Source organism: Lampris incognitus, chromosome 1 (assembly GCF_029633865.1).
Source record: "Lampris incognitus isolate fLamInc1 chromosome 1, fLamInc1.hap2, whole genome shotgun sequence".
NCBI lineage: Eukaryota > Metazoa > Chordata > Actinopteri > Lampriformes > Lampridae > Lampris > Lampris incognitus.
The window spans coordinates 38,867,034-38,885,364 of NC_079211.1; the positions used below are offsets into that span (position 1 = coordinate 38,867,034).

The 18,331-nt window shown below is 43.1% G+C and overlaps 1 protein-coding gene across 1 annotated transcript in view; it reads right to left on the reverse strand.

Moving 5' to 3' along the window:
- The window catches only part of shtn3 (shootin 3), a 34,231-nt gene that overhangs the window by 6,059 nt on the left and 9,841 nt on the right, over positions 1–18,331 (reverse strand). The window contains exons 3-12 of the mRNA XM_056277617.1: positions 13,501–13,595; positions 12,711–12,873; positions 11,977–12,074; positions 11,129–11,210; positions 10,064–10,158; positions 9,663–9,809; positions 4,450–4,603; positions 2,304–2,481; positions 1,948–2,018; positions 1,530–1,633 (exon numbers count right to left, since the gene is read on the reverse strand). Of these exons, the coding sequence (XP_056133592.1) occupies positions 1,530–1,633; positions 1,948–2,018; positions 2,304–2,481; positions 4,450–4,603; positions 9,663–9,809; positions 10,064–10,158; positions 11,129–11,210; positions 11,977–12,074; positions 12,711–12,873; positions 13,501–13,595 (1,187 nt within the window). The remainder of the gene's footprint in view (positions 1–1,529; positions 1,634–1,947; positions 2,019–2,303; positions 2,482–4,449; positions 4,604–9,662; positions 9,810–10,063; positions 10,159–11,128; positions 11,211–11,976; positions 12,075–12,710; positions 12,874–13,500; positions 13,596–18,331) is intronic.

Consider the following 18,331-nt stretch of genomic DNA (forward strand, 5'->3'; position numbering starts at 1 on the left):
CCATGTGGTGGCTGCAGGCCTCTCCACATAAAAAGCTGTCACACACAGGTGTTCTCCCATTATGTGGCTCCAGGATCAGCCTCTACACCCACCTGAAGACCCAGAGGGACCCAGAGGGAGGACGGTCATACTTGACCCCGAGTGATCGCCAATGATATCTTGTGAATTGGAGCAGTTTTTTGCCTGAACCTTGTCTCACAGTGGAAATAATGCCCAAACCCTGCCACACAAACGTACGAGTCAAATACAAAATAAAACCGTTAGTATTGTTGCTTTCCATGCTCATCTCCCTTCCTAGCCATTCTCTGTTGCACATGTACATTGGAAGGTCACAGAGATGTTGACAGAGGACCATCTCAGAGTTTACTGATGCATATATTCCAACTCGATCTGGATAAGAGTTTCAGTAGCTTAAATGAAATAATGAAATATTAAACCCCCTGATTTTGAAGTGGGAGCTCTGTGGAGATGGAAAAGAGATCACAGTGGAGATTAAAAAAATGTACATCTTAAAGTTGAAGATGTCAAGCTCATAGTTGCTCTCGCTCCCTTCAAGGTCATCGTCTTCCCAGCCTGGATGAGCTCTGACAGCTGCTGACAAACATTTGCTTGGATTTCAACAAACAGCCAGCAAACATGGCAACTACACGTCTCTGTATTTGTCTCGGTGGTTTCTGCAGAATATCAGTGGAGCCATCACTCTATCCCTCAACATCCTCTCCTTCTTGCACCATGTCCTTTTTCTTAAAGTTTTAAAGGTCTGTTTTATCATTCTTCTCTGCTGTTTAGTATCCTTACAAACCAAACATACGTATAGCGACGTAGTCACCTTGCTGCAGTTCTCACTCATGTCCACCTCACTTTTTGATTGACAGGCATGGCCGCTGTGAGGACCACCCCTGCATGTGCTGTCTGGGTGGGGGGGGGGGGTCCCAGTACTCACTGTTGGGTGATGCTTTTTGTGTTGCTCATGTAAAATTTGAATCTTGTTCTACATTCGTGGTAATTGAAGAATTTACTTTAGATAAAAACTTCAGCTGATGGACTTAGATATAAACACACAACTGGCCATTAGCAGAGACAGGGGAACAATAGGCCAGCGACACTAGATGTCATCTAATACACTACTAATGACTGTGTAGCCTGCGTAGCTTAGTTCTTTTTTGGTGAATTTTTGTCGTGGAAAAATATCATTTTTTTCCCTACGTATAAATATGTATTGTCATTTCCACAGTCGAAAAGCGTCTTTGTTTAGAAATTGTTAAAAGTGTGTCGGCTCACCCCCCCCACCCCCAATAATTGATAAGAGTTAAATTGCCGGAAAAGGAAAAATAGAAATTCTGGTTTGGTGTCAAACATTACTGTTACTCCCCATTGTGCATGTTTATGTCAGTAACAGGAGGGTGCAAGCGGCTGTTGTCATTGGTGGCTGAACTATATCCTATTCAGAGTTTAGGCCACTGACTGGGTTTCTAAATCCTCCTAATACATACAGTTTACCTCACCCACAGCCTGAGTGGCATCCTCACCTTGTTGTCCTGGCCCTTGACAGGGCGGAGGACCACTCCATGTTTGATCCTCTCCATCATCTCATTCACCGCTTTCACCTTCACATCGTTAACCCCCTCGGCAACTGGACAGAGAGCGAGAGAGAGATAGCAATAGTGATAGTGAGAGAGAGAGAGAGAGAGAGAGAGAGAGAGAGAGAGAGAGAGAGAGAGAGAGAGAGAGAGAGAGAGAGAGAGAGAGAGAGAGAGAGAGAGAGGGGGTAGGCAGTAATGGATGGAGACAAATGGAGTGAGGAGAAATGGTGACAGGGAGAGATAAAGAGAGGGAGGGACAAAACAGATATAATGTCATGTATGGTAAGCACATCATCTGAATGGCTAAAATGTAAAATGTAATGGCGTATTCAACAACAAGTTATGATCGCAATGTCATACTAACCAGGAGGCGGCTCTGGCTTTGGAGAAGCCTTGGACCCTTTGGAGGACTTTCTCATGATGGCAATCAGTGAGCTAGTCAATAGAAGTGGAGGGGAGAGGAGGAGGAGGAGGAGGAGAGAGAGAGAGAATGACAGGCAGCGGACAGAGATAAAGACAGAGAGAGATGAAAAGAAGAGAGAAAGTGAATGATGGACTCAATGGGTGTAATGCCAACATGAAAGAGAAATTGACAAATCCATGCATCACACTCATTTAAACTATTGCTACTTATGCAGAAAATGCTCCCACCCCCTGACCCCCCCCCCCCGTCAGGAACAGACAGCGGTGTCAGTGACTTAATTTGCTCTGTTGCCTTACCTGAGGGGGTTGCAACGGGATGGAGGAGGTGGTGGGGGAGGGGGCGGGGGAGGAGGAGGGGGCGGAGGAGGCTGGGGAAGAGGGGTGGGGGGAGGGGCGGCCCCAGATGCCAGGGGCGGGGCCTCAGCCTTGGTAACAGCTGTGGCATTGGTTTTCTGGGCCTCCTGAAGCTCTTGGACTGTACAGAGAGACAGGGAAATAAAGAAGCCGTTATTTAAACCACTGTTGTAAATATTGCATAATAATACAGTTGAAGAACAAGTTATATTATACTACTACTACTACTACTACTACTAGGCCTACTTCTTCAGAATAATATCTTTTTCCCCTGTTTTTCCTTCCAAACCTGATAATATTAGTAACCTACTCTACCCATTGAGCTACACAGGGAATGGAACTACAAGTCATGGCATAAATTGCACGATGCCCTACCAACTGACCTGCAGCACCAACTTTAGTTTCCTTCTTTTGAACTTCACTGCTTGCTTCTGAAATTGTTTGCTAAAACTGAATAGGTTAGGTCCGGAGCGGTAGTTTCAAATGACCCATTTAAAAGCCCATGAACAGCTGCCATTTTGCATGCGGGGAAGGAACTCTTCCTGTGTTTGCCAGATCTATAGCACCAGATGGGTCAACGGTCTTTGCTGGCGTCCACCACAACATGGGCACAATAGCAACGACTGTCAGGGAGCAAAGACTGCACAGGCGAGGCGAAAGGGAAATAATCATATGCATCACTCTCCAGTTTCTTCACCATTTGAATTTGAATTGGGCATCTTATTTCTAAGCTAAATTTTTCTGATCTTTAAGCTGTTTTTTAATAATGAAACAAACAGATAAGACTTTGGTAAAAAGTAGAATGTTGCAGAGTTAAAAGTCTAATTTTCTTGTTTTTAACAAAGCAGAAACCAGGTCAGTCAATGTGTGCCTGGGTATAAATGCAATAGTGCATGCATGAATTGTGCGTCTGTTCATGTGTGCAGAAAGTGTGCATCTATCAATGTAGCATATAGTATGTATATATGCATATACAGTGCATATATTTTTCCACACTTTCCGCACACATGAACAGACATGCACAAATACATCATATGAACATGTGTCAGTTAGCGTGCACAAAACCTGTGTGAAATAGAGCATCTAGGTCATTGAAGATAATTCCGCCTATTAATCTCAACACCATTGATGTTTTGTCTGATGTCAATCAAGGACATACAGAAGCGCTTGCCCTTACAATGTTGTCCATTTGACCTTTTCCCAATCTGCAGTATATAATATTGCTTTTCCTGGTGCCTTATGGATGAGCACCTATATATAAAAAATTGTTTTTAAATATATTAGGGCACAAAGGTGTGTGGGTGAGCCCATTCTATCACATATGTTTGGTTAAATTAGTGCAATTATATCTCCAATAGACCTGACAAGAAGATGTCCCACACTCCCACACTCTTTACTCTGATCAGACCTGAACTCATTTACACAACACTACCCCACTGGCAATGGATGGAGATAGGACTTTCCCTCGAGCCATTAACATCTCATCCTGCAATGTTGTCCCTCACCAACAAAACTGACTTCAACCTTTCCATTGATGAAACCATCTCAAGGCATTTTGACATAAATAAGCCCTCAGTTCCAGCTCTTGAGCTTATTTTTAAGATGATTATCCTATTTGGTAGTCTTGGTTTTGAGATTTATCGAAGGCTATAGAGCAATTCTAAGGCCAAAACAGAATCTGCAGCAAGTAGTACACATGCTGTTTAGTGAGAAGATGCTTATAGTAGTATGTGATCTTTAGTCATTTCCTTCAATGTAGAAATACAAGTGATGAACAAAACTGGGACTTAAACATTTCCACATAAGTATAAGTGCATGCATGGGTGTGGTTGCATTAGGAATGGTGCTTTTTATCCTTTCACTGATCAAACAGTATGCATGCGTGTATGTATTTAAGTAGGACATTGAGCTGATCAAAGTTTGTGTGTTTGTCTCTGAATGTTGTGTTTGTGGGTGTGATGGACATGTGTAAGTGTATGTGGTGAGGATGATCCATTTTGATTCATAACTCATCAGTGTTTGTGTATTTATGTGTGTGTGTGTGTGTGTGTGGGTGTGTGTGTGTGTGTGTTCGTCCCCTTCCCCCGACCTCTGCTCTCGAGCTCTCTGTTCCTCTTTTCTGCCTGCACAAGCCTCGCCTCCATCTCCCTCTTCTCCTCCTCCAGGAGTTGCAGTTGTCTCTGCAGACACTCCAGTTCCTTTCTTACAGCGCTCTGCTTAAGCTCCGCCTCCAAGCTCTGCACCTAATTCACAGCCACACATACACCCCCCCCCCAACACACACACACCAGCACACCAGCACAGACAGAGAGGGGTGTTTGATTTGTTGCAATGGCAGCCCAATGAATTGTGTATTATGTGTTATGTGTGTTTTGTTAATACTAAGATATTTTATTTGTTGCATTAATCAGAATGTTGACATAAGAGGCAAATATGCTTAAAGTACAGTTAATTTTAATAACTGTAAAATGCAGTACACCAATTATGCTATCAAAATCTTGTTCACACTGTCAGCCATTAATTGGGGACCCATCTCTCGTACATGCAAATACAATGACCCGCATGCAAGGACACACATGGAAACACTAATATGTACTTAAAGATACACACACACACACACACACACATGCACACACACACACACACACACACACACACACACACACACACACACACACACACACACACACACACACACACACACACACACACACACACACACACACACACACACACACAGATTTTGGTTGAGAAAATGTATTCATGTAAATGGGAGTCACACACATTTGTACATAAACACAATCACACACACACAAAAAGAAACTGCATTTATTTGCAACAGTGAGCAGTGAGAACAGTAAGAGCCCATGTGTAGCTTAAACGTCCATCCTGGTACTACTGACAGAACACGATTTACTTACCTATCTTGTTACTTACTACTGTCTCTTTGTTTTCGCTTTTATTATAATAAAGGTTTCAAGTGCTGTCACGTGGAGGTCGTCTGTGCTGAATAAACTAGAACAGACTGACAAACTGACACGTGTAGTAACCTAGTTTGTCTCTCCGGCTCTCTCCAGAAGGCAAACACAGGGCCATCCACACAGAATCGGATCAGTAATCTAGGAAAATGATATAATACACTGTACTTGAGTGTTCATACCTATAGCATATTGAATGTATAGTTCACTATCTTTGTGTAGTTGTGTGTAAAATCTACTGTTTAAATTTAGAGTGATGGGGTGTCCGGGGAGCACAGTGGTCTACTCCATTGCCTGCCTGCACAGGGGATCGCCTGTTCGAATCCCCGTGTTACCTCTGGCTTGGTCGGGCATCCCTAAACACACAATTGGCCGTGTCTGTGGGTGGGAAGTCGGATATGGGTGTGTGTCCTGGTCCCTGCACTAGCGCCTCCTCTGATCGGTCGGGGTGCCTGTTCGGGGGGGGGGGGGGGGGCTGGGGAGAATAGCGTGATATGTCCCCCTGGCGAAACTCCTCACTGTCAGGTGAAAAGAAGCGGCTGGTGACTACACATGTATCGTAGGAGACGTGGTAGTCTGCAGCCCTTCCCGGATCGGCAGAGGGGGTGGAGCAGTGACCAAGATGGCTCGGAAGAGTGGGGTAATTGGCCGGATACAATTGGGGGAGAAAAATAGAAAAAAAAAGTAATTTAAATATATATACATATGTGTGTGTGTGTGTATAACAAATTTGTGTAATCTATAATCTAGACAATGTGATTTTTATAATCCTGTTTCTATATCTAGTCTTTTGTATAATATACTGTCTACAGCAGGTGCTGTGTACAATATAGTATCTATATGTAGAGTGATATGTATAGCATACTTTACAGAGTGTATTTTCTGCTGTCCCTGTACAGTGTATGTGTCCCTGTCTCGCATATGTATGTGCACTTAATATATATGTTGTCAATGTATATCTGCAGCAAGGTCATTAAGACAAATTACAGGTCATCTATGTACTGTACTCTGTGAATTTAATTGAGTCCCATTCTGGGAACAGGATGGATCATTGGCCGGGTTGTTAATGCCTTCAAGATGAGAGAAGCCAGCTTGTGACTTGAACATGACTGGTTTGAAACCCTGATTTCCTGCACAAATCTGTGTGGGTATAATGAATGAAGTACACATTATCCATTCCCACCAATTACTGTTGAGGTACCCTTGAGCATGGCATGTAACACCTTGTTATTAATGTGGAGATGCTCAGCAGCCCACAGTAGAAGACTATGTATAGTTGAAGTGCTTGTACCATAGCTCTCAAGTGCAAATGCTTGAAATTGTGGAGCAGTTAGTAGGAAAACTGAAAAAAAAAAAAAAAAACAGCACTCAAACTCTCATGTTTGAGTGAAACATTATGTGTACTGTAAGACAATATGTCAACACAGACCTAGATTTATGTGGTTTCTGTAAAAAGGAGCTCGTGATTATCTTGAAAGGGACCCTATCTGCATTACACAGCCACAGTAAACTGAGTGTGAGGTCACTTGTGACGGAAACACAACAGACATGTGAGCTGTCAGGCCCACTCAAACTCCGTCCTTGATCTGAAGGCTGTTCGTTTGATGCAGCACTGGAGACGCCTGTCAGCTCCAGTAAAAATTCAATCACAAGACATGCATGCATGCTTGCACACACACACACACACACACACACACACACACACACACACACACACACACACACACACACACACACACACACACACACGCGCGCACACAGAGTTCTGCAGACACACAATATCAACGCCTCATGGATGGATCTTCACACAGGCGCACATGCAAACACACATCTGTACACACAGACAAACACACATGTGAACATTCATTCATGCACACACAAGGTACTGACTCAGCACGCTCTATCTAATTGTGACCTCTTGCTCCTGACCCCACCACAGATGTTCATGTTCAGCAGTAGCTCCTGTGAGAGCCACCGACCTTTGACCCTGGCATCTATCTGCCACATCCATCACCTCTGTAACATATTCTAAAAGACTCTTTGGCATCTCATGAGGTCAGTTTGACAGCAGATCCCACAAAAGGAGGGGAGAAAAATATTTCTTTGTTGTAAAAATATTTGGTATAGGCGTAAAGTTTTAGGTACTAAGCTGATTCTAACAGTATGTAAGCTCTAAAATGGTGGATTTTAGGAACTGAGTTTAAGTCTTATACTTACCTGAGAGCATTTTTCATTTTTTTAAGATTCAATGTGATGTCAGCCATTCAACCCAAGACTTTGAGTCAAATGCTTTGGCTGATCGGACGTATTATTTGTCTGCAGATGGCTAGAAGTGTTTTCAACATTGTGAATATTTCATGTTGCCTGCTTTTGCGTAAGATATGAAACGTTGTTCTGTGCTGGCCTTGTCAGCTGAATTCCCCTCAGGATGATAAATAGTAAAAACTGTATCGTATCACATTGTATTTAGGTTCCCTGACTGCTAACCTCTTATGTTCAAGTTCAAAACCTTTTTGTCCCTCGAAGGAAAATGGTCTCCTAGCGTGGCATATAACACAATACGTTACTATAATAAATAATATCAAAAAACAGAAATAACTGATATTAGTCAACCCTGGAGAGAACAAGTGTATTAGTATTTATACATTGTGATATGTTGACTAAATAAGGCATTGGTTTAAAATTTTTAGGAGACTATTAAATTAATAGTCTCCTATTGCAATGTATCGCAATATGTTTTGTGTCACAATGTATCATGATACAATCGTATCGTGACCCATGTATCATGATGCAATCATATCGTGACCCATGTATCATGGTATGTATCGTATCGTGAGGTCCTTGCCAACACCCAGCCCTACTATTAATTCACAAGTTTTTGCTAATGGCCCTATCTTGAATAAAGTCAAACGTGCCATGACAATAATTCTGACTGGTATCAGTAAGAGCTGGTTTGCCTTCTTGTAAATCAATCACGGGAACGCAAATTAAATGTGGAAATGCTTTTGAATTGTTTCTCATGATATATTTATTTTTATTGACGACATATCCTATCTTTCCGAAATAAATTAATGTACCCTATATTTGTTGTGTGATAGTGTGATGTATGTCTTTACTGGTAGCATGATGAATATAGTCTCTGGATGGCTGCCTGTAATATGTGACCCCTGCCTGCTCAGGGAAGGTTGACTGATTATATTTGTCAAACGTTTTCTTTTTCTATTTGAGAACTGATGATGGTATAAATTGAAATGTTTTCTTCTTTTGTATGTGCACTTATCATTTTCTTTGCACATTTTTTTTGCACTGGAGTATCTTATATGAAAAACATTTTCCCCTTAGCACCAGCAAGCCTCTCCTTGTACTTTCCATTTTAATATCAGTGTGTACGTTTCCTTCTTTATCATCTTGTCATCAGTTCTGACTGGCAGGAACTACATCAGGTAAGACTTAAAAGGATACAATCACTACATTATCCATCAGTATTGATTGCACATATATGTAAAACCATCAGTGGTTTTACATATATATGCAATCAATACTGATGGATAATGGAGTGGATTGAAGTGATAAAGTCCTCACTGTATACTATAATGATGGAGAAATCAGTGTTGCCCTGCTCACTGAATCTTTCTCACAGCGCCTACATGTACCAGAATGCATTGCTGCGCATAAGCCTCTGTATTGCCGTCCATAAAATCCTCTGTGCTGGTGTTGTGGGACATCATTTCCACCACAGGAAACATAGCTTAGCTGAGAGAATGAGGACGTGTTTTTCAAACAGTGTGTTTAGACTAGACTGAAGTACCAGGAACCCTGCTAGGCTGTATGTAGTTTGTCTTTCCACCAACTGACGGCACAAGACCTCACTTTGCAGCACTGATGCAGAAATGATCAGGAACAACTGCAGGTTTTCTTCATGTACTATTGCTGTCTATTGTTCCTTATCTGATGGGAGGGTCTAAGGACAGGATGTTGTGTTGCTGTTAAGCCCACTGAGGCAAATTTGTAATTTGTGATATTGGGCTATACAAATAGAATGGACTTGACTTGACTTGACTGTCACAGACAGACAGAGATAAGGTTGAAAATCATTGTGAATTTTCCCTTTTAAGCATCACATCACTTCTAACTAAGTAAAACTAACAGCAGGCTCAACGCAAATGTTATAGCAAGTTTTTATTGCCCATTGCCCCGCAAGGTACATGGCAAGGTGGTGATGACAAACCAGACACCACAGTAATGATGTATACTGCATGTTATGAATAAGCAAGAAAAGGCCACAGCTGTTGGTAACGTATATTGGTGGCGATGAGCCCTTTACCTTCTGCTGATGCTGCAGCCTCTCCTCCTCCAGAGTCTTGGTGACGCTGGCCACGTCCTCCAGGGCTTTGAGCAGCTGTATGCCGGGCTCGGCGCTCTGCATCAGGATCATACTCTGTCTGTTGGCCTCCTTCTGCTTCACCAGCATCTGCCGAGGAGGGGAGCAGTGGGAGGAGGAGGAAGGAGAAAGAAGAAGGGAGGAAGGAGCGCAGTAGAGATGAGAGGAAAAACAGTTGAATGAACTGGGGGAGTAGGGGAAGGTCATAGCCTTGGCTAGTATTCAACCGGTTGTGTGTTCGGTCTGCATAACAGCTCTACTCCTGTCTCAGGGCTGCTAACACATGTGATTCAACGCTTCATTTCCACGCTGGGAGTGTTTGTGTTGCTGACACCATTTTTTACCTCGTGTGCAAAGGTTTCTGCCTTCACCCTCAGGCTCTGCTCCAAGTCCAGCTGATCCCTCATTCCCTCATACTCCTGGGTGGCCATCATTGAGACTACAGAGAGAGAGAGAGAGAGAGACAGAGACAGAGACAGAGACAGAGACAGAGACAGAGACAGAGAGAGAGAGAGACACAGAGAGAGTGATGAAGATACAGGGAGAGGGAGAGCACAGAGGGAGAAATAAAGAGGGGAATTATGAATGAGAAGTCTTTATTCAGTCTAAGCATTTAATAGTTGTATGCATGTGCATGTGTGCATGTGTGTGTGTGTGTGTGTGTGTGTGTGTGTGTGTGTGTGTGTGTGTGTGTGTGTCAGTGTGTATATTTTGTGTATCTGTGTAATGGTGTATGTGTGCAACGTGCATATGTGTGTGTTTGTGTCTGGAAGTGTAGATGTGTGTGTGTGTGTTTATGTATATATGTATGATGGAACCGTTGTCTGCACATACGCAGCAGGTGCTAGAAATAAACACACCCATACATATACACCTGCTGTGACCTTTAAGTTAAGAGCAAACACATTTTAACACATACACACAACGAAACGTGTGTGTGTGTGTGTGTGTGTGTGTGTGTGTGTGTGAGAGAGAGAGAGAGAGAGCATGAGCGTGCGTGCAGGTGTGTTTGTAGGTGGGTGAGACCAGATGTGTTGATGCATGTGCATGTACTTGTGTATTTGTATGAGTGCATTTGCAAGTGTGTGGGGGAACAGGCCCTTACATCAACTGTACGTATACTGTGTCTAGCTTTTGTAAGTGTATTAGAGTGTGTTAAACCCCTCTTTTTGATAAAACCTTCTCACATATCCAGGTACTAATCTCAACTCTGACCTCTTGATCCAAACGTGCCGTCTGCTAGCCTTGGATCAAAATTCATCAGAAAGTTTACCTCCAGTTACCTGAAGGCCAACATCAGTCTTCTGCAGATGGGTACGGTAAACCGTTTTACGCTTGCCACCATTCATCCGGGAAGGATTGGGTATTTAAAAACCTATTGTGTTTTTCTGCGGGTGCATGTGACTCACCTCTGTTAAATCTCTTAATGGTCTTGGTCTGTTGCTCAACCATTTCACGCAGCTCCTTCATCTCCGTCTGCTCTCTGTCAGACTATAAACGGAGAAATGACACGTTGACGAACGAGACCACTCTGAAACCAGCACCTCAGCCAGTCAAGCGGGCGGTTTGCTCTAATCTTCCTTATTTCACTGAACGGCATTTCATGAGAAATACATTTCATATCGGGCAACGGCAGAGCCACAGCCAATCATCTACTTCCTCAAACAATACTCATCTTGAATCAAACCCAAACTCCTTACTTATCCGGCAGTATCGCTAAAATAATTTCTCACTATCAAAATATTTTGTCAAGGTGATACAACAAAAGACACAAAATCTATCCAATGGCAAAAATGGCCAACATATATAACCTCTGACCATGCTAATGAGGTCTTCATTTATCCTTTTTCTTTCTTATAATAGCGTTGTATGGTCACATGAACACTGTACTGGCCCTTCAGCTATGTCCCCCAGCTCTCTTACAGTAGGTTGCTTGCTCTGCTGGAAAACAAGGCATTAAAGCCAATTCACCTCCTGCACTCACAGCTCACTCTCAGTATGAATGTAAGCTAAATGTAGGAATGCAAAATGTGAATATTACTAACAGCGACGCTGTTGTTCAGTTAACCAGTTCTGCATTTAGCCAAATGATCACATATTGTTATCATCACAAATGATCACATATTGTTATCATCACAAATGATCACATATTGTTATCATCTTAGCAATACTAGTGAAAAAGATTTTTCAACTGAGTCAGATTCATCTGAACATTTTAGTCCCCTGGCAAAATGTTACCGTGTCTCTAACGCCTCACCTGTGCTGTGAGCTCATCTATCTGTCTCCGCTGGTCGTGGATCTGACAAACAAACTCCTTTTTCTCCTCCAGCAAGGTGTTCACCATCTCACGAAGCTCTGACAAACACAAGGTGACACAAAAACATCAACAGCATTTAAACGACTTATCGTAAACAGGATCTTCATGAGGCCAAACTCTGGCAGATTTAGTTTTATATCATGATTTATACTTTATCTATCTATCTATCTATCTATCTATCTATCTATCTATCTATCTATCTATCTATCTATCTATCTATCTATCTATCTATCTATCTATCTATCTATCTATCTATCTATCTATCTATCTATCTATCTATCTATCTATCTATCTAATCTATCCTCATTGATAGTGTTGGGCATAGATATAGGACACAGTGCACTGTGTTTTTTCATATATGTACTTGATACCAATCACAACCCCATTAACCCTATAAATACTTAGTGGTTTAATGTCTTGCCTTGCAATCGGCCAGTTGGTTTTGAGACAGTAAGTCTAGATTGCTGTTCTGTGCATACTACTCATAACACTACTACTACTACTACTACTACTACTACTACTACTACTACCAATAATAATAATAATAATAATAGATATTAATTATGATCCGTTCCAAATTAAAATACATATCTATTTGGAAACTGACTGAAGTGTGACTCAGGTTAGATGCGTGCTAGGGCATGGGTTCTCAACCTGTGCAGGACACATCCTACCTTTAGCCTGTTGTTGGTACTGTATGAACGTGTCAGGGCTGGCATCGTGCGTGTCGGCTTCCTCCTCCAGGGCGATGCAGTCAGAGATGCTGGGGAGAATCTCGTCCAGGCACGGCCGCGACGACAGGCTCAGGTACTTCAACTTCCTGTTCTCACAGTTCAGCTGGGGGTCAAAGGTCACAGGGTGAGAAAGTCTGAAGGTGGAAGAATAGACAGCTGAATGGGGGCAAAAAGCAAGGGGGAATAATAATACAAAACAGGATGCATTATTATTATTATCATCATCATTTTAAACTTGGTCAGGTAAATGTTTGATTTTATTTTTAATTCAAATTAGAATCCCAAATTAGAATCCCTAATATCCAAAAAATGTGTCTGCACGATCATAACCACAATCGGTTTGCCTGACATCAGACAGAATCATCAACTGGTTACACTCTATTTCCATCTTCAGAACAATCAGTCAACTCAGTGGAGCGGGCCGACTGAAAGGTCTGGACCCAAGCAAGCAATCTGTGTCTATATCATTGCATCTTTATTTTTATAAATGTGTTTTTGTTACCCAGAAAATGATTCCCAAGAGAAAGACCTCATGAGGTCGAGCTCAGGTCAACTCTTTATGTGATCTATGTTCATCCAGCAGAGTCATTCAAACTCAACACCACATACGTCTTCTCTCACCCTACTCTTATAAAATTGATTACTCTGTGTGTGTGTGTGTGTGTGTGTGTGTGTGTGTGTGTGTGTGTGTGTGTGTGTGTGTGTGTGTGTGTAGTCAGCAGTGCGTCACCTTTGTGGCCAAAGCCTCTGCATTCTCGCGGCATGACTTCTCAATCTCCAGCTGAGTCTGCAAAACGCTCACCTCCTCAATCACCATCTGGGACACTGCAGGGCACGCACACACACACACACACACACACACACACACACACACACACACACACACACACACACACACACACACACGCACGCACACACACACAGGACATTACATGAGTGACACATCTACCCTTTTCGATGCCCTAGTGTCGGCTCAGTTTCCTTATTAAGAAGCACATGAAATATATGATTTGAAATTGGCCTAAATATTTTGTGTAGAGAGGAAATAAACAGTTTTGCCACTGTGCAAAAAGAATCTTCCTGCTTTCCTTTCTGTCTCACAATCAGGATGCTTACATGTACAACACATTTCACTTGGTGGGTTGATCACATTGGTGACATTAAACATAAAACCACAAGAAAATTAAAGTAGCGTATGAGAAAGTAAGCGCGGTTGAGAATAAAAAGAAAAAATATGTAAATTTAAGAATTGGGATTCTGCTATACAACATGCGCTAAATTTGTGTTAAAAAGTAATTGATTACACTGTGAGGCAAGTGATGCAAATAATCTAAAAAAAAGGAACTATATAAAGCTCTCTATTTATTACTTCCTCCTGTTCTCTCACCCCCCCCCCCCCCGCCCTGCATAAGGTCTCGTGAGGTTGTTCCGTGAAGATGGTAACAAGCAGCATTGTCTTCATCATCTCTCTAAGCACCAGCGGAAGTTGGAGGGCATCTGGGAAGGTTTCTGCTAACCTCCTCAGTCTCCGGTTCAGTTTCATTGTGGTCAAAGGACTTGTGCCCGAGCCCCGTCAGTCATGTGGTGGCTGCAGGCAGATCACATTACAAGCCACCATGAAGCCTCTGTTAACATCCCTGATCCATTAACAGTGACTCTGCTGGTTCATAAGCACTCCCAAATCTGATTATCATAAGCCCTCCGCCATGGCCCGGCCAGGAGAAGTTGTTCTTGTTGGTCTTACCCCCAACGGCTGCCGCCAAGACGTATGGTGGCAGAACAAGCTTCGAAAAGTTGTTGTTACGTTTCTTTAGAGCAAACAGAGAGAACCAGTAAAGGAGGAGTCCACTTCTATTGGCTTGATAACATAACGGGTTTGTGTAGTCATATATGTAGTATGTTCTGCTGTATGTTTATATATATATATGCAGTGATATGTGTAGTGCATTGTCTGTGTACTACATATATGTTTCCACCCCCTTTTTTTTCTCCCCAATTGTATCCGGCCAATTACCCCGCTCTTCCGAGCCGTCCTGGTCACTGCTCCAATTCGGGGAGGGCTGCAGACTACCACATGCCTCCTCCGATACATGTGAAGTCACCAGCTGCGTCTTTTCACCTGACAGTGAGGACTTTCACCAGAGGGACGTAGCGCGTGGGAGGTTCACACTATTCCCCCCAGTCCCCCCCTCCTCCCGAGCAGGTGCTCCGACCAACCAGAGGAGGCGCTAGTGCAGCGACCAGGACACATTCCCACCCACAGACACGGCCAATTGTGTCTGTAGGGACACCCGACCAAGCCGGAGGTAACACTGGGATTCGAACCGGCGATCCCCCCTGTTAATAGGCAATGGAATAGACCACTATGCTACCCACATGCCACCTGCATATATGTTGAGTGACATTTGTAGTCTGCTTTTTATTGTGTATTCTGCACAGGTCCTTCACAGTGAACCTGAGGTCTTGTTTTCTCTGCGTCATAATCATATGTGCTGTGTTATCATGTTAGTCTGTCAGCAGTCCTGTTGTTCCTGTATCATATCAGAATCAGAATCATGTGTATTGGCCATGCAGGTTTGCACATAAATTGAATTTGAGTCCAGTTTCATTGCTCTCTCAGTGTACTTAACATAGAATAACAACAATACAACACAACAATCTTCAGATATATACACAAGGATTGACTTACACAGGCGAAATAAGAGGTGATAAGGTGCAATGGTGCAGCGAATATATCAGAGATGCATTGTCCATAGATGCAGTGATATGAACAGATATGAACAGATATGTATGTCAATTCCCCCAATTTGAAACCTAAAAAACATAGGGATCCCATTGTGGGATGCAGCTTTCAACAAATCCGGTTCACAATGTCAGCAAATGCGGTACATTTGGCCGACACCTGGTCGCGTGCTTCAGCAACACAAACATCAATTTAGTACCTAATGATATGCTGCCGGGCCATTACTCTTAACAATTGGACAGGTTGTGGTGCTGCTGTAACTCTAGCTCTCCTCACAGCCCTAATGCTTTCTCAGCAGAGGGTTGGATTTCACACAGATACTGTAGCAGGGCCAGCCGGCAGTACAGTAATCTCCTCCGCACTGCAACACCACCACTGTCGGCTAAATCGATGATGTCAGGCAATCCTGCTCCAACAAAATACTTTCGCCGTGTGCTTGCATTGTGGTTCACAATTCGGAAGAATCAACAAAGAAAAAGCCTACTTTCTATGTCGTGCTACCCTTGGAAGTGATATACTTTTCCTGGAGAGTGGTTTTAATCTCCTCCTACAACAAAGGCTTATTTTGTCAGAGACAAAAAAATTAGGAAGTTTCCACACGTCGCAAATGGTTTAGGGCCGTGGAGAATCAGCGTGGGAGATAGAGTTTACAACTTGCAACCTCGGTCATATAGCTTTAATATTCTATGACGGGTCCCCAATCAAACTCTGAATATGTTTGTAAAACATAAACGATTATGGAGCATCCAGGTAGCGTAGCGGTGTATTCCGTTGCCTACCGAAATGGGGATCGGCGGTTCGAATCCCCATGTTACCTCTGGCACGGTCGGCCATCCCTACAGACACAATTGGCCGTGTCTGTGGGTGGGAAGCCAGATGTGGGTATGTGTCCTGGCGCCCAAGTGCCCCGTCCCCCTGGCGAAACTCCTCACTGTCAGGTGAAAAGAAGCGGCTGGCGACTCCACATGTATAGGAGGAGACATGTGGTAGTCTGCAACCCTCCCTGGATCTGCAGAGGGGTTGGAATAGCGACCGGGATGGCTCGGAAGAGTGGGTAATTGGTCAAGTACAATTGGGGAGGAAAGGGGGGGGGTCTAAAAAAACACAAATACAAAAAAACCCAAAAATGATTATTTATTTATAAGCGAGTACGCCATACCTCACATCACACAGACCTGAGGCTGAAAGCATTGTGTGTACAATTCTTAGCATATATTAGGTCTACTGCCTCGCTGATGACCGCTAAGCAAGAAAATGAGAATACACCGTAACAGAGAACAACGCGGCCTACAAGAAATCTATTTGTGTCAAACCGAGCTGCAGGCCAACTGACCCCATTAAGTTACGGTTTTACCCTGGATTCTTCTCCTGCGCTTATTTCAGGTGAAAGGTGGCTCGCTTGCAGGCACAATGACTTACATATCTGTCTCGTCCACTTGCCTGAACACCATGCAAATAGGTTTACACAAAGACATGACACAATCCCATACAAACAAACACACACACACACACACACACACACACACACACACACACACACACACACACACACACACACACACACACACTACTGGACTGCAAGACCAACTTGTTTTAACAAGGCCTTGTCTGTGGAGCCCTCTGTGCATTATGAATGCATAGCGTTGCTTTTAAAGAGCGCTCTTCAAGCCGCCACACTGCAATTCACTAAATCATCAACTTGCCATGATAAAGACCTCATTCACGCACACTGTGAGCCCACTTCTTTTAAAGCAGAACATGGCAGCACTAGTGGAAATACAAGGCAAAGGCACGGGTTTCAAGCGTACGCTTTACTGACCGGCGTGTACGATAGCTCGTACTTGAAATCTAACTCGGTGGTATGGTCGACATGACACCTCAGGGACATAAACACTTAATTTCCAAGGAAAAAGGGAGAATATCCAAAAATATATAACAATATCTATGGGAGAGTACAATTTAGTGTTAATTTAGGGAGAGTACGCTATGACGTGTGACTAATCTAGAGTTTAATGGCAAACAGGAAGTAGTCAGGCTCTTCTCTTCTGTAGAGAGAAGAGCCTGGAACGGTAACTCGTTCCACCACCATTCCCCGGTGGTGGAACGAGTTACTGGACTCCATTCGATCCGCTGAGTCTCTCTCCATCTTAAAGAGGAAGCTAAAGACCCAGCTCTTCCCCGAACACCTCCAATTCGCTTCTACGCACCCTATATATTGCTGTTGTGCACTGCCTGTTGACACCTATGTTCTATCGGACCTGAACTTATATATATTTTTTTTCTTTTCTCCTTTTTTTTTTTTTTGCACTTACTTGCGTTGTCGCCTCCTGACTAGATCTTTGCTTGTATTGTAGCTCTCAGATGTAGATCGCTTTGGATAAAAGTGTCTGCTAAATGAAATTGTAAACTGTAAATTGTAAGTACCTGGAGCCTCTGACTGGAAAAAAATATACCACTTTCAAATACTAAATCCTCAAAGCCCTTGCCTTTTGTTACCTATACTGTAAAGCCATAGTGAGGAGGGAAGAGCAGAGGTGAAACAGCACAACGCTCCCTTAGGAGACCCAGCATCACCATTCCTGTACTCCCAAACCTCCATTGACAGGACTAGTCTCATTTTGCCAGACTGTGTAGTGCTCAAGGGCTACAAACTGAAAACGGCTTGGAAACCGACTAAAATCGAATAATTCTAGTTGATGAGGCAGTTAACCTGGCGACCTTTTAAAGACCCCGTTGTGTTTAATTCTTGCTCCGGTCTTGCCGAGAGGGAAAAGAGGTTTGACTTTGGGTACTATGGGCAGACATGAATACAGAGCAG